At 30.9% G+C, this 20,683-nt stretch overlaps 1 protein-coding gene across 4 annotated transcripts in view; it reads right to left on the reverse strand.

Annotated features, from left to right (window-relative positions):
- The window catches only part of LOC134701331 (retinoic acid receptor alpha-like), a 52,304-nt gene that overhangs the window by 14,733 nt on the left and 16,888 nt on the right, over positions 1-20,683 (reverse strand). The window contains exons 3-6 of one of the 4 annotated variants that reach the window (XM_063562468.1): positions 13,343-13,386; positions 11,044-11,165; positions 633-770; positions 86-258 (exon numbers count right to left, since the gene is read on the reverse strand). In XM_063562468.1, the coding sequence (XP_063418538.1) occupies positions 86-258; positions 633-770; positions 11,044-11,134 (402 nt within the window). In that variant the 5' untranslated portion in view covers positions 11,135-11,165; positions 13,343-13,386. Of the gene's footprint in view, positions 1-85; positions 259-632; positions 771-3,983; positions 4,108-6,222; positions 6,579-11,043; positions 11,166-13,342; positions 13,387-20,683 lie in introns of those variants that run through there. The other 3 variants (XM_063562467.1, XM_063562469.1, XM_063562470.1) reach the window with 3 other exon arrangements.

The following is a 20,683-nucleotide window of genomic DNA, read 5'->3' on the forward strand; positions in this document are numbered from 1 at the left end:
ACTCTGAAAAAAGTGTGTAAGGCCAGTTTGGTTTTGTCTCCTATCAAATTTATATAAATATTCTGTACATTGTATGTATACCCACCTTGCATCCTTCACAGGAACTAACTCCATAATGATAGCCTGATGACTTATCACAGCATACCACACATGGCTTGTAGATTCTAGGTGGGGGTGGGGGTGAGGGGGACATGCTTGGGTCGGACATGGTCGCTGGACTCTGCATCTCATACATTCCCTGAGAGTCAAACATTGGACCTGAAATTAGACTCCACATTGAGACAACACCACATTTATTTATGCATTGTCCTTTGTAAATTTTAAATATAAAAGCTGTGGAAGCAGGAAACTTTAGCATTTTTCTTCAATTTACACAATTCAATTCATGCAAATGTCAAAAATAATTATACATATATCACACTTTTAAATTGTGATCAATTTTGTCCACATATTTTTTTTAAAATATCTGATCGAATTTGAGATCAAATTTGAATTTAACAAATGATCCTAACTTCATTTTAACCAGCATTGGCCATAGGGCTTGTGGTTTATAGTGAAAACTGACCACTGAATCTATACCATATGAATGTTCTTGAATACATGTTATGTTTTCTAATGTTTTTGGTACTCACTTTTGAGTTGCTGGTTGCTAGGCAACATATAACCAGACTTTTGAGCAAATAAATAATGTTCATAAGCTGAGTGAGATCCGACATAGCTGCCATTCTGAGGTTCTAAGCTGTATGGTGAGTGATCTGCATTGATGGGTGCTGAAATTGAAAAGTATAAGAGGTCAATATAAACTAATGTGATGATGTAGTATGGCTGCCAGTTAGACAACTATTCAAGAGACTCCAATTGGCCGTTTCAGAATCTAAAGCATCATGGGTAATTTCATTGTTCGTACCCCAAAGTGAAAATAACGTTACGTCATTGGTTTAATTTCCATTGTTTTGGACGTTTTCAACCAATCACGACGTTTCGGTGTACATTTTTGAAAATATTACCCAGAATGCATTAGATTCTGAAACGGCCAATTCACATAGATGTCAGCATCTACATGTATAGGTCACCTTACAAACTTCAACAATAAGAAAAATCCATAAAACATACCAATCCACAACAAAGATCTAGACATGAAATTTTTTTAACAACTCAAATAATATCTTTACTTGGGAAGCCAGATGTTTAATTAATATTTATTCATGTTTTTTAAATCAGTATCAATTCTGAATAAAATGACCCCAAAATTTATGAATAGATAATTATCATATATATATACAATGTACCTGTATGTATCAATGTTTTTTTTATTTGTATGATTCAAGGTTAAAAAATTGAGGGCAAATTCTTTAGGTCAATGATCTGAACACCCAATTAACCACTGAAACATAAACTGCACTGTACCAATAAAAATTCATACTTTTGTTGTTACATGGTTGACAAAGGATGAAAAATTCGAAGAATTAATCAATATATAAATACCATTATTTGGTTATAAAGTTTCAAAAATAGTAAAATTATTCAAGCATTTAAAAAAAGTTAGGCTAATATTGTTGATAAATGTCTGGTTAATATTATCTTGACAATAGTGTAGAAAGGTCATGTGTAATATTACTATGGGGTCATAAAAATATATGTCGAAATTAACATAAATATTTTGTACTCAACTTAATGTACATGTCTAGTGTACCAACTTTATAGTGTACTTTGTGGTTATAATTTTACCACAAATAAAAATGTTCAAAGTAGATTTTTCAGCAGTATTTTATGCAGAATTTCACAAAATCGTATCATTTCAACAAAAATATCTTAAAAATTCTACCTATTAATATATATGGCTATAGCATCTTTTGGAAATATTTGAAAAATTTGTTCCATCACACATATAGTCTATATATATATTTATTCATTATTCATAGCTTCCCTCAGGAGGGCTCTTGGAAGGTGAACACTTCCTTTAGATCAGGATTAATTGAGATGTGTCCCTACATGAACTTAACAACCTTAAACATAGTTTTATGATCATGAGTTTACAAAATTCTAATGACAATTTCAAGTCTTTCGAGAGAGCCACCAATCTTCTTGGTAAAATAGACAAACCAAAGAGATATCTGCAGCTCGATCTCATGATCAAGTTGGAGTTTATTTTGTCCTTAAAAGGCCTCCAAAGTGGCCTTTCTGTTAAAACTCCTGTTTTTTATACCAGATATTGCTTAAAATTTCCTGTGCTGCCTTTTGAGACAATGTGGATAATACCTCAACTGATTGACAGATATTAATGACTGGTTTCCTAAAGTCTGCATCAGTTCCAACTATATAGTTAAAATGGACAAGAAGAGACTACAGAACAAAATCGAGATTTAAACTAAAAAAGTCAGAATAGGGTCATTTTAACTTTTAGGTTTCTCTTACAAGTTGCAGCATGAAGTGTTAGAATCAATAACATGTCACCACTCGGTATGAATGTTCCCCTAGTATCCATAAGACCCCACAAGAGCTGTGAGAATACAGCGGAATCCATGTGCAATCATCATTGAGATTAGTGTAGATATGTTACTAACGTAGTGACAACAATATTTACAAGGACAACCCCAACCTTAAAGGGAGTACTGGGACACAGGGAAGTCTGTTATTAAGTTGCAGGTTGAAGTACTCAGAGAGAACAACTGTGACAATCAACAGGATCTTCAGGTCAAAGAAAATGCAACCATGGACCTCAGCACTGTAGCCATTGTTCTTAATCACTAGACCAAGAACCCACACTTCCTCATCATACATGTAGCTTATTATGGTAAATGCTAAAAATGCTTTAATATTTCTTACAACAATTTTGAGATTAAAAACGGCTTATACCTCAATTTGTGGTTTCATTTTTTCTGAAATGGTTGATAAAACTTGAATTTAGTATAATCTGGGAACAGTATATCTAACGGGAAATGAATCTGATAGGCTTTTCAGTATAAAATTGATGAAATCTTGTACTCCCCGGGACTTCCGAGATTTATAGATTTTGGTAGCGTCTGACTGAAAAAATATCGGAACTGCTCAATAAATTAACCACACAACTCTAATCATAAATAAATACAAGTTTTATCATAAAGTAAATATATTTTGTCATATAAAATTACAAAAATAAGTTTGATTTATTTAATGTAAAGTGATTTATAATTGTTTGGAAATTTGAGAATCATCGCGTTGTATGCCATTTTTTTATTATCCTGTTTACATTCTGTATCATTATGTGATGAAATGAATGCAATTTTGATAAATTTGAAGTGACAAAATACAAGATTTATACTCTTGCATCACTATAAAACTAGTTTGAATGACATTTTATTGATATTATCAGAAATTATAGGATAATACTAATAGCGAGTCCGTATTTACACATGTCCGGTTCCGTATCGAATCTTTATTATATATGACCCGACAATAAAATCGACTACAATTAGTTAGTGTCAAGTCCCGTCAATATATATGTTCCTGGTATAATCCACTAATTAATGGTTATGTCTGACCTGTTAATGAGCAGGAATCATCCTCTGCCTTAGTCCAAATAATTATGACGTCTTGAAAGGCTATTTTCTTTTTTTTCTTTGATGCCTAACATCAACTGTTAAGTATAATAACCTTTCAAGCAGTCATAATAATTAGGCCTACCTCAGGCTCTGCCTGAGTGTATCTGATATATTTGATTTTTTTCTTAAATTCGTACTTTCTATCAATTTTACGATTAGAATGTTATAATTTAAATAACCTTAACAGTTAAAAACAAATGAAAAAAACAATATACAGTTAAAGGATCTTTGGATATTCTTTTTACTATCAAAATAAAATTCGCGAAAATTGTAAACATCAGAAGAGATTTCCAAAATGTCATTTATCGACTTCATCTATTCATGAAAATTAAGATTATTTCAACAGAAAATTAGACTAAAATGATTTGATAACAATCCTTCATAGCCTCTGTGAATTCTTACAGTTTTCTTTCGACTTCTCTTCATGCTTTTCCATGTTTTTTTGCGTCCAGAAAGTATCACAACCATCACTTCGTGTCGGCCATTGTTTATCTCGGAACAGTAACAGGGGAGGTAATTTATAAATCTATGGAAATCAAAGCGCTGAAAGTACTATCGGATTACCTTAACGTTATATATAAATAGACACACTGCACTATTCCATTGGGGTCATAACAATTAATGTTAAGTTGACCATATGAAACCATGTTATCATTTTAAACTTGTTTTAATTTTGGATAATTAAAAGTAAAAACAGCAAGGAACTGTTTATAGGACTGGATATTTACTTAAAAAATATTAATTTTAACAATATATACATTTAACAAAATCACAACTTTATTTTTTTTTATATCTATCTATCAAGAACATTTTTAATGTTCTTTTTCCTGTCAAAATAATTATGTTTAGCACTTTATATCACACAACCTCATCATCTCATTGATTTAGAAAATTCTATTACAACAGCTAGTGCAACACTTTCCTTGGTTAAATATTATGATGATTACTCATTAAAGTATTTACACAAATTTACAGATTTTTAACCTCAAGAAAACGTTGCTTTTGGGTTACTGTTTCATTGATGAAAAATGTACCCACTCTTTTATAAATCATATCTTATTCAAAATAGGTGTTATAAAACACTGAAAACTAAAAATTAGATGGGGAATTAAATTAATAAAATATATGTATAAGGACAAAGTTATTCACTAAAAAATTGTTCTTATAGATGTTTATTTTTATGTTTAATTTTATTTTCTTGATATAAATATACCAGGGTAATAAAGGTTGCAATTTCTACAGAATTCATATTTGGAACAAGCCATGCAAAAAGTGCAATTCCAACATGTAGTTACTAGTATAAGGTGCATCTAGTAAAGAAAAAGGTAATATGAAAAATTTGACCCTGTCATTTCTTTTACAACATATACTTTTACAGGATACAGAGATATTACTTAGGGAATATGGGTTGAACACCCCCCTCTCTTTTTTTTTTTTTTTTAAACAGGTATTGCATTTGAATGGGGACATGTGGTTTGAACCAGCATCCCCCTTATATCCTGGATTAAAACCACCCTTTTCAAAATGGCTATAATGTAGTTCGAACCCTGGGAATCACCCACAACCATCAGATTCACTTTTAACATTTTTCTTGAGGTTAAAGATGTGTAAATTTGGTTGCTGACTCAAAGTTTATACATTGTACGTCAATAACCTAAGAAAAAAAGGTTTATTCTTATTATTTACATATAAAGTTTAGATTTTTTTTTTTAATTTCAACTTTCTAATGGAACCCAAGTGTTCCATTTATGTCTATCACCAGGCATGATTATGTACCATTTAAATTGATATAAAATTTACAAAGGTTAGGATAATAATTCAATAATATGATTCACGGAAGTGTAAAGCAAAAAATTTAATTGGAACATTGTAACCAATCACATTCAAGTATTTGAAGATTATGTCAATCAGATCAGAACTATTGTTTAATTATCTTAAAAAGATATTTTTCAATCAATCACCTTTGTTAGTGAAAGTTACAACTGTAATTTTCAAACATTGGTTTACAAAGTAATAAGATTGTGTCCATAGTACACATTGGAAGATCCAGGGGGAGGGTTCTGGGGGTTTTAACCTCCCTTCTTTTGGATGATAAATGCATTTGAATGGGAAAATATAGTTGGGAACCCCCTTTGTCCTGGGTTGGGACCCTCCCCCCCTTAATAAAATGTCTGAATCCTCCCCTGGTACACGGATGCTTGGCATGTAATCACACTATCTTGGGACCCCCCACCCCCTTATTAAAATGACTGAATCCACCCCTGGTACACGGATGCTTGGCATATACTCACAATATTGATCATATTCTACGTTCAAAGGACCATTAAATTGGGGGTCAAACTCAAAAAATTTGTTATTAGAATTAGAAAGATCATATCATAGGGAACATGTGTACTAAGTTTCAGTTTTGACAAAATCTACCTTAAATTTATTTGATATGGTTTCATGGTTGAAATGCATTCAATTCACTGTGGTTCATTTAAATCGTTGAAGAGCATAATTCATGCAGCTTTAAAAAAAAACAAAAGATCAACATGAAATACCATCTTAATTTCCTTTTAGTACATGCACATGGCCTCACCCCAAACCTCACATTAAACAGTTTCTTTAGTTTGTTTGGAATTCAACTCTTTTTTCTTACTTGTATAATCCTCAAATGGGAAACTGCTGATACATGATTCTAATGTCTGTTGGGAACACTGTGAATGTTCGGCTGTCAAAAACAAATCATCAAACTCCATAATGATGCAGGACTAATTTATTGAAACTTTTTTAAACTTTCTTTGCTATATTTTTTGTGCAACTGACATTCAGCTTGCCTTCACATTTGAATCATATTGTGCAATATCCACAATAAAATCCAAGCACTTTGAATAATTACATAAGAATATTTGTAATCCGACAACTGAAGAAAAAATTGACATTTATTATTTTCCAAAGTTTCATGGCATTTTCCTCAAACTCATTAATCAAGATATCAAAATTCCAGATCACTATTTTTTCAACTTCATTTCAAAATTAATAAATTTTTCTAAACAATTATTTTTTCATAGGAACACTTGTCACTTTCCTTGGATGTCAGCTGTGATAGAAACATATGTTATATTTTACACATAAGTAAAAACAAATTCCAATTTTTGAAATGATGAATATAGGTGTTTTTTTTTTTTGCAAATATCGTCACAAAAAATTAACATAGAATTCTGGCATCTAATCTCTTCCTGTATTCTAATTTTAATCCAAATGAAATTGAATATATATCGAAAAACTGCACTGCACAATTAAAAGTCCCAAAAAATTAACTTTATGAAAAACCACAGTAGAAAACACTTTTTATTTTTTGTACTCTCATACTGGTCAGTTATTAGGTAGAAGTCAGAGTGACCTATACTAGTATACAGAAATAAATATATATATATATTTATGACTGTTATGCACTATAGTTTATAGTGGGGGAGGGGAATTTACTAATTTCAAATAGAATATTGACTTATTCAGACAATTAAATTAAAATAATATACTACATTCAATAACTGAATTCTCGAAATTTAATTAAAATATTTTATTATCATTTAGATGACCAAATAATACAATGAATATTTTATTTTTATAAATACCCCTTACTCTGTCCCCATACAAAAATGACCATAAGTAATTTATGCCCTTTAGGTATAATGTAACATTTAGAATTATTACACAAATCAAAGTAATTGGCAGAAATTGAGTGGTCACGCTCGACTAATATTATAAGTTGTTTCCCTTTATTGCTGTGTGAAAATACATGTAAATATGACAAATAATATTACATGTATTTATGCAATACTTAAGCCTTATAGTCAATACACAATTCTATATATAGTAAATTATGAACATGATTTTAAACTTGTCTAGGTCTGGGTCCTAAAACATGTTATATATCTTGACGTCCAGTCTGGGTTGAAAAATAATTATATAATTAGACCTTAAATTTTTATTGATAATTTATCATTTAACATTGATTATACCATAATTGCAAAAAAAAATAATAATCCCCCATTTATCCCTAATTCAAATAAAATCTCATTTTAAAATAGAACTTGCTAAGGCAGCAACCATTTGATTTTCAGGGTGGGTGGGTGGCTCATTTTCAGATTATATCTAAAAGCATGCAGACCTGGATATCGATCACCAACACGTACAAACATACTATTTCAAATTCTACAATGCCATCATATAAACATAGTAAACATGAACCTTTAGTTATTTTATTTGTTATTTATTATGCACTAGTATTAAAATATGAAAAACAATTCTCTCATCGGTGTCGAAAATGACACAAATTTCTCTCATTTGTGTCAAACATGACACAAATATCCCATGTACTCCAATCTTTTTGATTCAGGCTAAAAAATCAATCACTGATAAAACAAACATTAGAAGTATTAAACATGTGTTTGTAGGTTATCCTAAATTGTGCCAATCAGTTCCGACTTCAATCCTACTAAATAATTTTCCAGGAAATACTTTTACATCAATCAAATATAGAGGTGATAGATTTCATTAAAAACATCAAATTCTAGGATATTGACATCAATTTCCAATGAAACATCATTTCTTTTACACAATAATTTGATTTTCTTGGGAAATTGTTCATTCAATTGGTTTTAAACTATTACATGCACCAGAACTGTAAAGTATAAAATTTTACACTAGCAAATTCAATTCTTTTGATGGCTATAAATCAATAAGGATTTTATTTTATATAACTCTGCTCAAGGACAATTGTTTTCTTCAATTCTACATATCACCATTGCATAAAGAAGGGTCTCGATGGAGGTGTACTTCTTTTCTGTATTTCTTTGGTAAATTTCTCTATCTCACATTTTTTAGCAATGATTTTTCACTTTTTTATATTTCAAGATATAGGAAGATGTGGTATGTCATTACCAATGAGACAACTCTCAATCCAAGTTACAATTTATAAAAGTAAATCATTAAAGGTCAAGGTACGGCCTTCAACATGGAGCTTTGGCTCACATCTAACAGCTAGCTATAATTTAGGGCCCAAAAAATTACTAGTGTAAAACCATTCAAATGAAAAACGAGAAACACTTATAAACTTCAGAGTTCGCAAAATCTTTTTCCCCTGGTGGTCCTTGAAGAAAATCTGTTGGTCCTCACTATTAATCTATTGAAGAATACTAAAACTGTGTCAGTCCTATGCAAAATTTTGGTGGTGAAATCCTGAGGACTGACACTTTTCGCAAACTCTGGAACTGCATAAACAGGCAACAACTACTGACAACATCAGATTCCTGGCTTTGTCCATTATTCAATAATCTATACATCTAAGCTCTCTTTTTTTTCCTATTTATTATAGTCTTTTAATTGATCATGTTGATTTCTCTCTTGTTTTTAATTTAAGGAGTTCTATATTTCTGTATTTGTTGAGCTCAGTTTTCTTTATTCTTTTCTTTTTCCTGATTATTCTCTTTTCTTTATATTCTTATATAGCAATGAACAAATTCTCTATTTCAAATTGTTTTGATCATTATTCTCTATTCTCTATTTTTAAGGTCATTTTTCTCTTGCCCTTCATTTTTTTTCTCTTTTTTCTCTTTCTCTGTTTACCCCCTCCCCACCCTCATAAAGTCATTTTTAATTCACAGGAGTCCATTATCTAGATGACATTTGCTAAAGATGATTTATTTCTGTTTGTTAATTTTGAAATGGATTATTAAGATTAACACAGCAATTGAAGAAAAAAAAGTCTTCAAATATTCATATTATCAAGATTAATTTGACTGATACCACATTGAAAATAAATACATACAACATAAGATAATCATTTTTTTGAAAAGGATGGAAGCATTCTTAAATTTCTAAATTTAAGAAATAATTCTTTTATGTTCTATAAATATATAACAAAAATGTGTCCATAGTACATGGATGCCCTCATTTTATCTATTCAGTTGATCGTGAAATTGGGGTCAAAACTCTAATTAGGCATTAAAATTAGAAAGATCATATTAAAAGAAACATGATGTACTAAGTTTCAAGTTAATTGGACTTAAACTTCATAAAAAAACTACCTTGACCAAAAACTTTAACCTGAAGCGGGACAGAGGAATGAATGAACGGACAGACGGTTGGATGAACAAGCAAACAGACCCACAGAACAGAAAACATAATGCCCCTCTACTATCGTAGGTGGGGCATAAAAGGATGTGGTATGATTGCCAATGAGACAACACCGTATGGCCTTCAACAATGAGCAAAACCCATAATGTTCATCTTAAGTATTATAAACATTGTATTTGTAGTTGCACTGTGCAGGAATTTTATTGCATAGTTTAATTTAACAAGTTAACTATTTTCATATATGTACAAGATTTGTAATCAGCAAGTAATCATATGAATGTAATCTTAAAGTAATCTAACAGTAATCATGATTACACCTGTTTTTTGCAATGTAATCGATTACATTACAATTACTTGTAATCAGAAATGGCATGATTACTGATTACAAAGGATTAATTTACACTGCAAAATCTAATCGATTACAGCTGATTACGATTACTGATTACGATTACCCGATGCCTGTTAACAACATATATTGTGTAGATAGACAAATTCAGAGTTTGACAGATGTAAAAAATCATTAACAAAAACACTGGACTCCAAGGTGAATTCCAAAAACAGGGAATTCCATAAAACCTTACAAAATCAAATGTTAGGTGATATCAACCAATAGAATGAATTAAAAACAACTGTCATATTTCTGTCTTGATAAAAGGCATTTCCAAAGTAAATTGTGGAGTTAACTTAGTTTTATACTTTAAGTTAAAAGATCGAGGTTTTACCTCTCACGATCATGGCTGAAGCAGGGTCAGTTCATGGGTTCATATTTTGATCTTGGACATTATACTTACCATGACTAAAGCTCAGGGTCTGCTCATGGGTAATATTTTGATCTTGGACCAATACTTACCATGACTTAAGCTCAGGATGGGAAGCAGGGTTTGCTCATGAGTCATATTTAGATTTTGGCGCATACTTAACTAACAATGACTTAAGCTTAGGCAATGAAGCAGTCTTCTTACAGGTCATATTTTGATTTTGGCTCATACATACTAGTACCATGACTTAAGCCGAGGGTCTAAAGCAGGGTCCACTCATGGGTTGTATATTTATTCTTACCCAATTAATTACAATAACTTAACCTCAGGGTCTGAGGCAGGGTTTACTCATGGGTCATACTTGAACCTGGCCCATACTTACTTTGACTTAAGCTCAGGGTCTGAAGCAGGGTCTGCTCATGGGTCATTATATTTTGATCCTTGCCAATGCTTACTTTCACTTAAGCGATCATGGTCTGAAGCAGTTTTCCTCATGGGTCGTATCTTGAACCTGGACCATACCTACCATGATTTAAAATTAGGGTCTGCTTATGTGTCATGTTTTTATCCTACCCCATACTTACCATGACCTAAGCTGAGGGTCTGAAGCAGGGTCTGCTCATGGGTCATATTTTGATCCTGACCCATACTGTGATTCATGTTTAACACTAACATTCAACTAGATGAGTGGGCTGTCACCATATTACTGCAAAATAAAATAAAAATCTGTGTTTTAACATAATCAATTTAAAATTTATATGTAAGACCCTAATGGGTAGTCAAGGTCCCTTAAAATTGCCATCATTATCTGTGTAATCGTTTTAATTTTTTCATGCTTGGACCTTCTATAGCTTTCTATACCTAATGGATTTTGCAACTTTTGCTCCTTGTTGAAGGTTGTATAGTGCCCTATATAAGTTGTTTTAATTTTTAATCTTCTTGTCTCTGACATTGGCAATCATAACACATTTAATATGTGTACTTTATACTCTTGTAACCATTTTTACATGCCCTGTTGGTGCTATCACATTTTTTCTGTTCAGGGAACTGCAAAGTCTGGAAAAAATCCCTAATTTGGCACATATTTTTTTATTCAAATCATAATTAACATGTATACTGTGTGCTTTTAAGTCAATCTGAACACAACATCTTGACCAAAAACTTAAATGTGATATGGCACATTTTGACCTCAAGGAATAACAAGCACTGTTTTTAGTGTGTACAATTTGGAAATTAGTATGGCGTTCATTATCACTAAACTAGTATATATTTGTTTAGGGGCCAGATGAAGGACGTCTCCGTGTGCGAGAATTTCTCGATACATTGAAGACCTGTTGGTGACCATTTGCTGTTGTTTTCTTCTATGGTAGGGTTGTTGTCTCTTTGACGCATTCCCCATTTGGCGTTTCCATTCTCAATTTTACTGATAAGATTATTAGCTTTGTACAGGCAAAGGGCTATACAATATAGATTTTTCTCATTGTTAAAGGCCTTACAGTTGCCTGGAATTGTGTACATCCACTTCATTACAACTTTGGTGAATATTTGTATCATTTGTAATCATACTACATCTACTATTAAATGTGATCTAGTCCACTTGTATTTTCAAAAAAAAAATTGTCCATCTGATGAGTTAAGCATTTTCAATTGATTTTTATATTTCGTTCTTATGTTGTACTGTTGTACCACTGTCCCAGGTTAGGAGAGGGTTGGGATCACGCTTACATGTTTAACCCCGCCACATTATTTATGTATGTGCCTGTCCCTAGTCAGGAGCCTGTAATATAGTGGTTGTTGTTTGTTTATGTGTTACATATTTGTTTTACGTTCATTTTTTTATACAAATAAGGCAGTTAGTTTTCTCTTTTGAATTGTTTACACTGTCTTATCAGGGCCTTTTACAGCTGACTATGGGGTATGGGCTTTGCTGATTGTTGAAGGCCATATGGTGAACTTTAGTTGTTAATGTTTGTGTCGTTTTGGTCTCTTGTGGACAGTTGTCTCATTGGCAATCATACCACATCTTCTTTTTTATTGTTAAAACTAGTTTAGTAATCATACCACATCTCCTCTTTTTTTTTTATCAAATGTAATCTAGTTAAACTGTTTTTTTTGTGTACTCATTTTGCTGTCCTTGTAATCTTTAGATTGTATTAGTCATGCACAAAACCATTTTGATGCTTCATAAACTACTACCATATGTTACATCTATAAAGAGGCATTTTAACATCAGTAATAACATAAATAGTAACTAAAAGCTGGATACTATAATACTGTAAATTCAGAAATTATTGCATGCATCTATTATTGTGATTTGGTCATCTTAGACTTTAATGCTATTTTATTTTTTGCGATATCCAGAAAAAAATCTGTTTGATTCACATAAAAAGTTAAAAAATGTGAGTTTTAATTATTGCGATTAAAGCCCTGTCACATTTTTCGCCATAATAAAAACATCTAAATTATTTCTGAATTTACAGCATTTGAAAATTTCTTAATCCGAGATTAATTTAGAAATAATTTATTATCCAAATAACTGCAATAATACATCAATATAATATAGAATTACTTACGCTTTTATATGTCATATTACCGAATACTAATATAATAATATGTATAACTAATATTACTATGTGTCTGAGTTTGTAATTAATCAGACCATGCAAGGATATATTTAATCCTCTTAAGCCAAAACTGTAAACGGCATTCTGCTTTTGAGTCTATGATCTTAAAATAGCAGTTATTTTTTATTCAATATCAACTTTTTGGAATACCACAAGCAGCAGTAAAAAGCTCTAATGGATGAAAATATGCCTGAACGTTTCAAATTGCAATAAACTCAACACTAGAATAACAGAAATAATCCTTCTACAATATTTTTACCTTTGGATATAATCTTCTTATTTTCGTCAATCTTTATTAGTAATCTGAAAGTGAAAAATACAAAACTGTTTACAATTTTACTTCTTGTAAATCTTTAAAAACAAAAACTAATAAAAACAAAAAAAGACAGTTGTATTGTTATAAGTGTGAACAAACCTATACATAAAAGTTCAATTTTTCAACAAACTTATTTTCATGTTTATATCAAAATAAAATGTTGTATGCTTGCCAATAAGACAACTCTCCACCAAGACTGCATATTCAGATATCAAAGGCCCGAAAATAACAAATGTAAAACAATTTAATTTAAAGCAGAAAACTTAAGACCTGATTTATGTAAAAAAAGAATGAAAGAACACGAAAGAGATATACATCAACGAATGACAACCACTGATAATTTATACTATTTCAATATGAATATATATCCTGAAAACTTTTCAACATTTAAACTGATATTTAAATGTCTTGGTAAATTTTCTGATAATTGTCAGCTAAATGTCATCTTGAATTCAAATACCAACCAAATTGCACCAGGACTTAAGTAGGGATCAAGACTTTTGTTTTCGTAATAAAAGATGAAATACCCTCATTTGGACATTTTTCTAGAGAGGGAAGAACAACATCTGCCTCTTTACTATAGAAGAAAATGAAACACCCTAATAATCATTTTTTTTTTTACTTCATTTCAACCTTTAAACTGTTTTGATAGTATTTTTTGTGATTTAAAAAAAATATCACCCAACAATAATTTTAACCAAAAATTTGTATAGCAATTATTAATATGATCTTACGATACAAATCCTTGCTTTAACAGAGAGAAAAAGACATCATACCTGGCCTTTAAGATATTTGTTTTAACTTAAATATAATCCATGTACGTCATTATGAAATTATATCTCTTTAAGCTAAAAATGTAACTATACTGTAAAACGTGATAAAAAACTTTGATTGAAAAAGCTAAGCATCTGGCATAACCTTCCCCACAGAGGAGGTCTAAACGATTAGCAGCAGGTATACATTTTTCATGAAGTTAAAAAAAAAAAAAATTCTATTAGGATATGATTGCTTGTATACCATGACTAATGACAGTTATCAGATTATGAGAACAGATATAAATGAAGTACAGACTCAATATCATTTCACTGATTAAGACAAACAAACAGGAGTTATCTCCCATTTCTATTGGGATGAAAAAAACGTTATCTCCCATTTTTATTGGGTCTTACAAACAAAAGTTATCTCCCATTTTTATTGATCTGACAAACTGGAATTATCTCCCATTCTTATTGGTCCAAAAGTTATCTTCAAGTTTTATTGGTCTGAAAAAAAAGAGTTATCTCCCATTTTCATTAGTCCAACAAACAGGAGTTAGCTTCCATATCTGAATATAATACATTCTTGTATCTGTACTTAATTGAAAATCAAGTTTTTTTTGAAAATCAAGATTATAAGATAATAAAAAGCAACAACACTGTAAATTTATCCTGATCATTAGAATTCATGACTTTAAATAAAAAACAACAACTTTATAGCAGGCTACAAACAAGTTTCTTAAAAGAAGCTACAAATTTCAGTATGTGCTTATAATATTTTAAAAAGCCTAAAACACATTTGAGTGATTGCTTAATTGATCTTGGAAAAATTTCAAAAGGATTTTGTAGCACATTATTTAAGCTTAGGGACATCTTGGAATCTATAGATTGAGACATAAACATGGAATCTATAGATTGAGACATAAAAATGGAATGTATAAATTGAGACATAATTTAACATGGAATATGAATTTCTTAAATGGCATTTATGTGTTATCTATCATCTTCTGAGTTCACTAGACAAGAATTATAAATTTTGTTTTCTTTTTTACATGCACCCCACAAAAATAATTTTTCGTCATCACATGAAAAGTGGTATAATCCACCAAAAATTATTCATATATACAGTTTTCCAATGTATCTTCATACATACATTGATTCAGGTCCTTAATTAAGATAGTATTCCATCATAATTTTTTTTTTACCAGGCACTATACTTAAAATTCAATTTAAATTCCTGAGTAACAGGCTCCATTTATCAAGAATGTTTGTTATTTGGCAATGTTGTTTTAGATAATAACAGTTTTGGCAGATGGTATAAATATTCTAATAGATTACTAACTCTATCAATAAGTTGATTGACATGTTGTCAAATTTCCAACTGAGTTAACCCCCCTTTATCTGAAGTGGAATGACCACTGAGTTTAAACACCTATATCAATTGACCTCATCATAAAACTAGGTCAGTCTCAATAACAATCATGAGTGTCCACTAAACTTCCTGGTTGGAAAGTCAAAGTTCAAGGAATCTGATAACAATATAACAGTATATAATGTTATATATCAGGCAAAGTTGACCTTAAATGAATTGGCTATTTATATGTCCCTTATGCTCACTTATATCACTGGCTGTTAAATGTTAAGGTTAATGCATTTCTGATAAATGTTATTCATAAAAGTGTCCTATTTGGAAGCACAAAATTTATATTTGTTATTTTCATATATCATATACTGTGGATTCATTAATATTCGTTGGATACCAATTTTCATGGATTTCGTGGGTACAGGAGAACCACAAATTCAAATCTTCAACGAAAAACAAATTTTCTAAAGGAATGAGTGTAGACTTTGCCAAAACCACTAAATCAAATATCCACGAACATGTCAATTTTCCTCAAACCATGAAAATTGGTACCCACGAAAATAATGAATGAATCCACAGTAGAAGAAAATCTTATATCCAAATAAGGCTTCATTATTTGCAAAACCAGTACATGTACAATGATTATTATATAAAACTTTTACATATACAAATACAGGACTCACCAAGGGAAGGTGCTCAAAGACATGGTAGTATATGTATATACCTCGTCTCAAATTTATCTTAACAATGTTAGATCTGCAAATATTTCATTTGTTTTTCCCTAAGCCGATGGCAGCACTACCTGCACTGTTTCCAGCCCCTTAAGACTTCTCAACCACACGACTACTTAAATGTAGTTTTTAAGTTAAGAAAAGCCTATCCTTTTCAGCTTTATCTATGAAAGTAACACAGCTACATGAAGTATAGTGGCAAGTAGATGGTATAGACTGTGTAGTCCTTGCCGCTCAGCTGGTTTTTGTCTAGTCTAAACAGATGATAATTTTACTTAATAGATATAAAAAGATGTGGTATGAGAGCCAATGAGACAACTCTCTCATAGCCAGAAATTAGTAGTGGTTTTGCTAATTAATATTCATAATATGAAAATGAGAATTGTAACACGTGATAGTAATTAGAACTGGACTGGCTTGATAGGCCTGATATCATTAAAATCTTTAAAACACGGATATTATAAGTTGCCCGTCACAGAGTCCTTATTTACAATCCCTTTGATATTTCCGTAATGTTGTCAGGCTGTCAAAATCAAAACAATGAACGCGAATTTAGTGAATTGCGTGCTTTCGTGAGTTTATTCTTCTTGAAATAGTGACATTTTAATTTTATGTGGGAACCTTAGAGTTCAACGACTACACATACAAGGTTTAGACTTGCTTATTCTTTGGAAATTCAAGTTTCAAATTTCACCCCGGCAACCTGTTTTTGTAAAGACCTTGTAAGCCAATTTTCAAGATGAAGTTTGCAAATTTGATGTTTCAGCCATTTTAGCATGTATTTTACACTGCAAAGTTAAAGGCCTATCGCTTCTATTTTTAAAATAGCTCAGGAACCTGTATTTTTGCAACAACAGTCATTATGTTTCGTTTAAATGGTGTATATTGTTGTGTATATTTGTTTTCTGCCCCGGCAACCTGTCTATCACTTAAATTAAAATTAATACAGACATTTTTTCAAAATTCCCTATCATTTTAATGTAATTTCCGTGACCCATATCCGATTTATTTAGTATAATATTCAAATAAGCAAAGTGGCGTTGATTTCTGGATATGTATCCAAGTTGTTTAAAACCATGCTGTCACATCAGATTTTAATTTTATGATATAGGTTTTAATATGTGACAACTTGAGGACAGAAGTTCTCAATAGACAGATCAAGAACATATGTCTTATGATTGTCACATATTTAGATATATATAATATTAACCCCATGGTGTCACTATTGTAAATGGATATATCCATCAATTATAATTCTTTATTATAAAATGAGGTTAAAATCCTGAAATTACAGCATCTTAATCATTGAAAGCTATCATTTTGCATGTTCTATGAAATAATGCTGTAAAGGTAAAGTCTCCAGGGATTATATCTAATGTATTTTATTTTGGTTTGTTTGGAGTTGTTTCCCCTTATTTGAAATCAAATTTACATGTTAAGAAGTGAAATTTGACTTAATGAAGAGTTTTCTTACACCTCAAACATCTTTGACCATAGTCTATAGCTTTTTCTTCTTTTCTTATGTTGACTAGCTTTTGATATTATACAGTGACATAGCTCAGTCAAAATAGAATATCACCAGCTCAGCATTGCTTTTTAAAGAATTTGCTTGATTGTGTAAAATATGATTCGCTTCATCAGTACATAATCAGGCCAAAATTTAGGTTTTTTAGGGTTATGATGCTCAGACGGTACAGTAATTGTCAAAACTGAATCGGAATCAACTTTAGTAGTCTTTTAAAGCATTATTTGTTTTCAAGGGGAGATCAGGCCTAATGTGGTCATAAAACTTTCGAGCACGATTTTTGTACTCAGACTCAAGAATCAACCAATCAAAATACTGGATTTTGTGTTTCGAGTATGATTTTTGTGCTCCGAGCACTAAGCAAAGTTTTATTACTTCAACCCTTTTTTTGGACCCAAAACACCCCTAGCTATTAGTGGGTATGCTAAGGTTTCTTAAAACAAGTATGTAGAAAAACTCATACACAGAAAAAAACAACAACACTGAAACACAACCAGAATTGTAAAGACAGAATAACAAATGGACTTACAGCTTACTGTTTGGTGTGAGCAAAGTCTCTGGGTTGAAGACTATACTTTGACTTGTAATGGTTTACTTTTACAAATTGTGATTTGGATAAAGAGTTGTCTTATTCAGCACTCACATCACATCTTCTTATATCTATTATAAAGTCCAAATAAAATGGTAATTCTTAAAGTAAATGTTGATAATCCTATTAAATATTGATTTTACTTACAAATGTAGCCTCTAATTGTATAAGTTTTTTGTACTTGTTTCTTCCCATTATTGGCTTGAACAATTGACATGTGACATTATTTAAATCATAAGCTGTTGGAATCGATAATATCACCTGAATACTAAAAACTGACAATTTTGCTAATTCCTTATTTGTTCATATAAAAAAGAAGATGTGGTATGATTGCCAATGAGACAACTATCCACAAAAGACCAAAATGACACAGACATTAACAACTATAGGTCACCGTACGGCCTTCAAAAATGAGCAAAGCATGATGCATATATTAAATTTCATTAAACATAATCTACTCCAATTTATCTTTGGTGTTCCTAATATTAAGGAAACTCATACAGACAGAACAAATCAATAAAATTGAACCACTGTCTGTTTTTTTACCCTTTTCATTTTAGCTTAATTATTCCTTTTTTGTTCATATAAAAAAGAAGATGTGGTATGATTGCCAATGAGACAACTATCCACATAAGACCAAAATGACACAAACATTAACAATTATAGATCACCGTATGGCCTTCAACAATGAGCAAAGTCCATACCATGCATATATTAAATTTCATTGAACATTATAATAACTTGGATTTATTTTGGTGTTCCTTATTAAGGAAGCTCATACACATAGAGAAAAGAAGAACAATCAATAGAATTGAACCAAATGATTTATAACACTAGCTGACAGGTTTTTGACCCTATTCCTGACAGCTGGACTTATAAGCTTTAATTTTACTGAATAATTTTGCAATCTAATTTAAACTTTGAGTTTTCCATTTTCATTTTAATTTTCAGGTAAAATAGAGGCATACATACATGACCAGTGGATATTTTACTAAATAGAGACACTGTGAAGTTGTGAACAGCAAGAATGGACCACCTATCAAGTTTCATTACAACCTGTTAAAATCTTTAAGAAAAATTTGTTTTATAATATTTGTATATAATGTGTCATTGCCTCAAGGTCACATTTTTTTCTGAGATAGTTATTTAGTCATTGAAATAAACTAACCTGAAATAATTATAATCTCTGTTCTACTGACCCCTCCCCTTTAATTCAATATTTACCACATTTTAGACCTCTTTTCATTGAAAGTAAGCAGGCATTTTTATAATTTCCGAGCGACAATTCAATTAGATGATTTTTTATCTTTCAGCTTTTTAGGAAATAAAAATTGTGAAAAAATACAAATAATAATGATGCTCAGGGTTTCTAATATAAGTGTTGCTTTATTGTTATGGCCCAAATTTTCTGTAGTATTGGACCATTATATCTGATTATTATTCCTTCTGTAAATTTTAAGGTACTTTTACCCATCTAAACATATCCTCATGAATAAATTACTATAAAGAGCTAATGCAAAAATCAGTAGGATATGGCTAAATGCAATTTTAATGTGTTTCACAAAATTCAGCAACCTATCAAAGCCACCATGTCAAAATTTAATAATTTGTATACCTTTAAATTAAAATAAATTTATTTTCCCTTACCGTGTACATTACCAAGTGCATCCTTTTAAACCACTCCACTGACCATAGATAGCCTTGAGCATATGACATATCTGCACCAAGTTGCAGCAAGTTATATCTTTGAGGTCAAGAATTGATGACACATCAGATACGGACATCAACCCACACATACAATTATCAACTAATAAAGGTGTTTAATTTATATAACTCTGTGGTTATTACTTTCATGACTTTTTTAGGTGTGAACTTATTCTAAGAATGACTTTTAAAGGTGTGAACTTATGCCTTGACCAGAAAACGAGGTGTGAAATTATTCTTGAGTCATATTTTATGACTTTTAAAGGTCTGTGGTCACACTTCATGACTTTTCAAGGTCAGCATTCATACTTTCGTGACTTTTAAAAGTGTGAGCTTATTCTATGGTAATGCCAAACTGAGAAAAAAATTTTAATGACTTTTAAAGGTCTGTGGTCTGATACTTTCATGACTTTTAAAAGTGTGATTGTTTATTCTCTGTGGTCATGCCGAAAATCACTCACAGCCACTTTGATACAAGATTTGGATATTTTTTATTATTGTTTGCACTAAAAGTTCCATTTTATAATATTTTGAAAAAGTAAGGATTTTCTTATCCGAGGAATAGATTACCGTAGCTGTAGTTGGCAAAGCCTTTAGGAATTTATGATCCTAAATGC

Source organism: Mytilus trossulus, unplaced genomic scaffold (assembly GCF_036588685.1).
Source record: "Mytilus trossulus isolate FHL-02 unplaced genomic scaffold, PNRI_Mtr1.1.1.hap1 h1tg000234l__unscaffolded, whole genome shotgun sequence".
In the NCBI taxonomy this organism is placed as follows: domain Eukaryota; kingdom Metazoa; phylum Mollusca; class Bivalvia; order Mytilida; family Mytilidae; genus Mytilus; species Mytilus trossulus.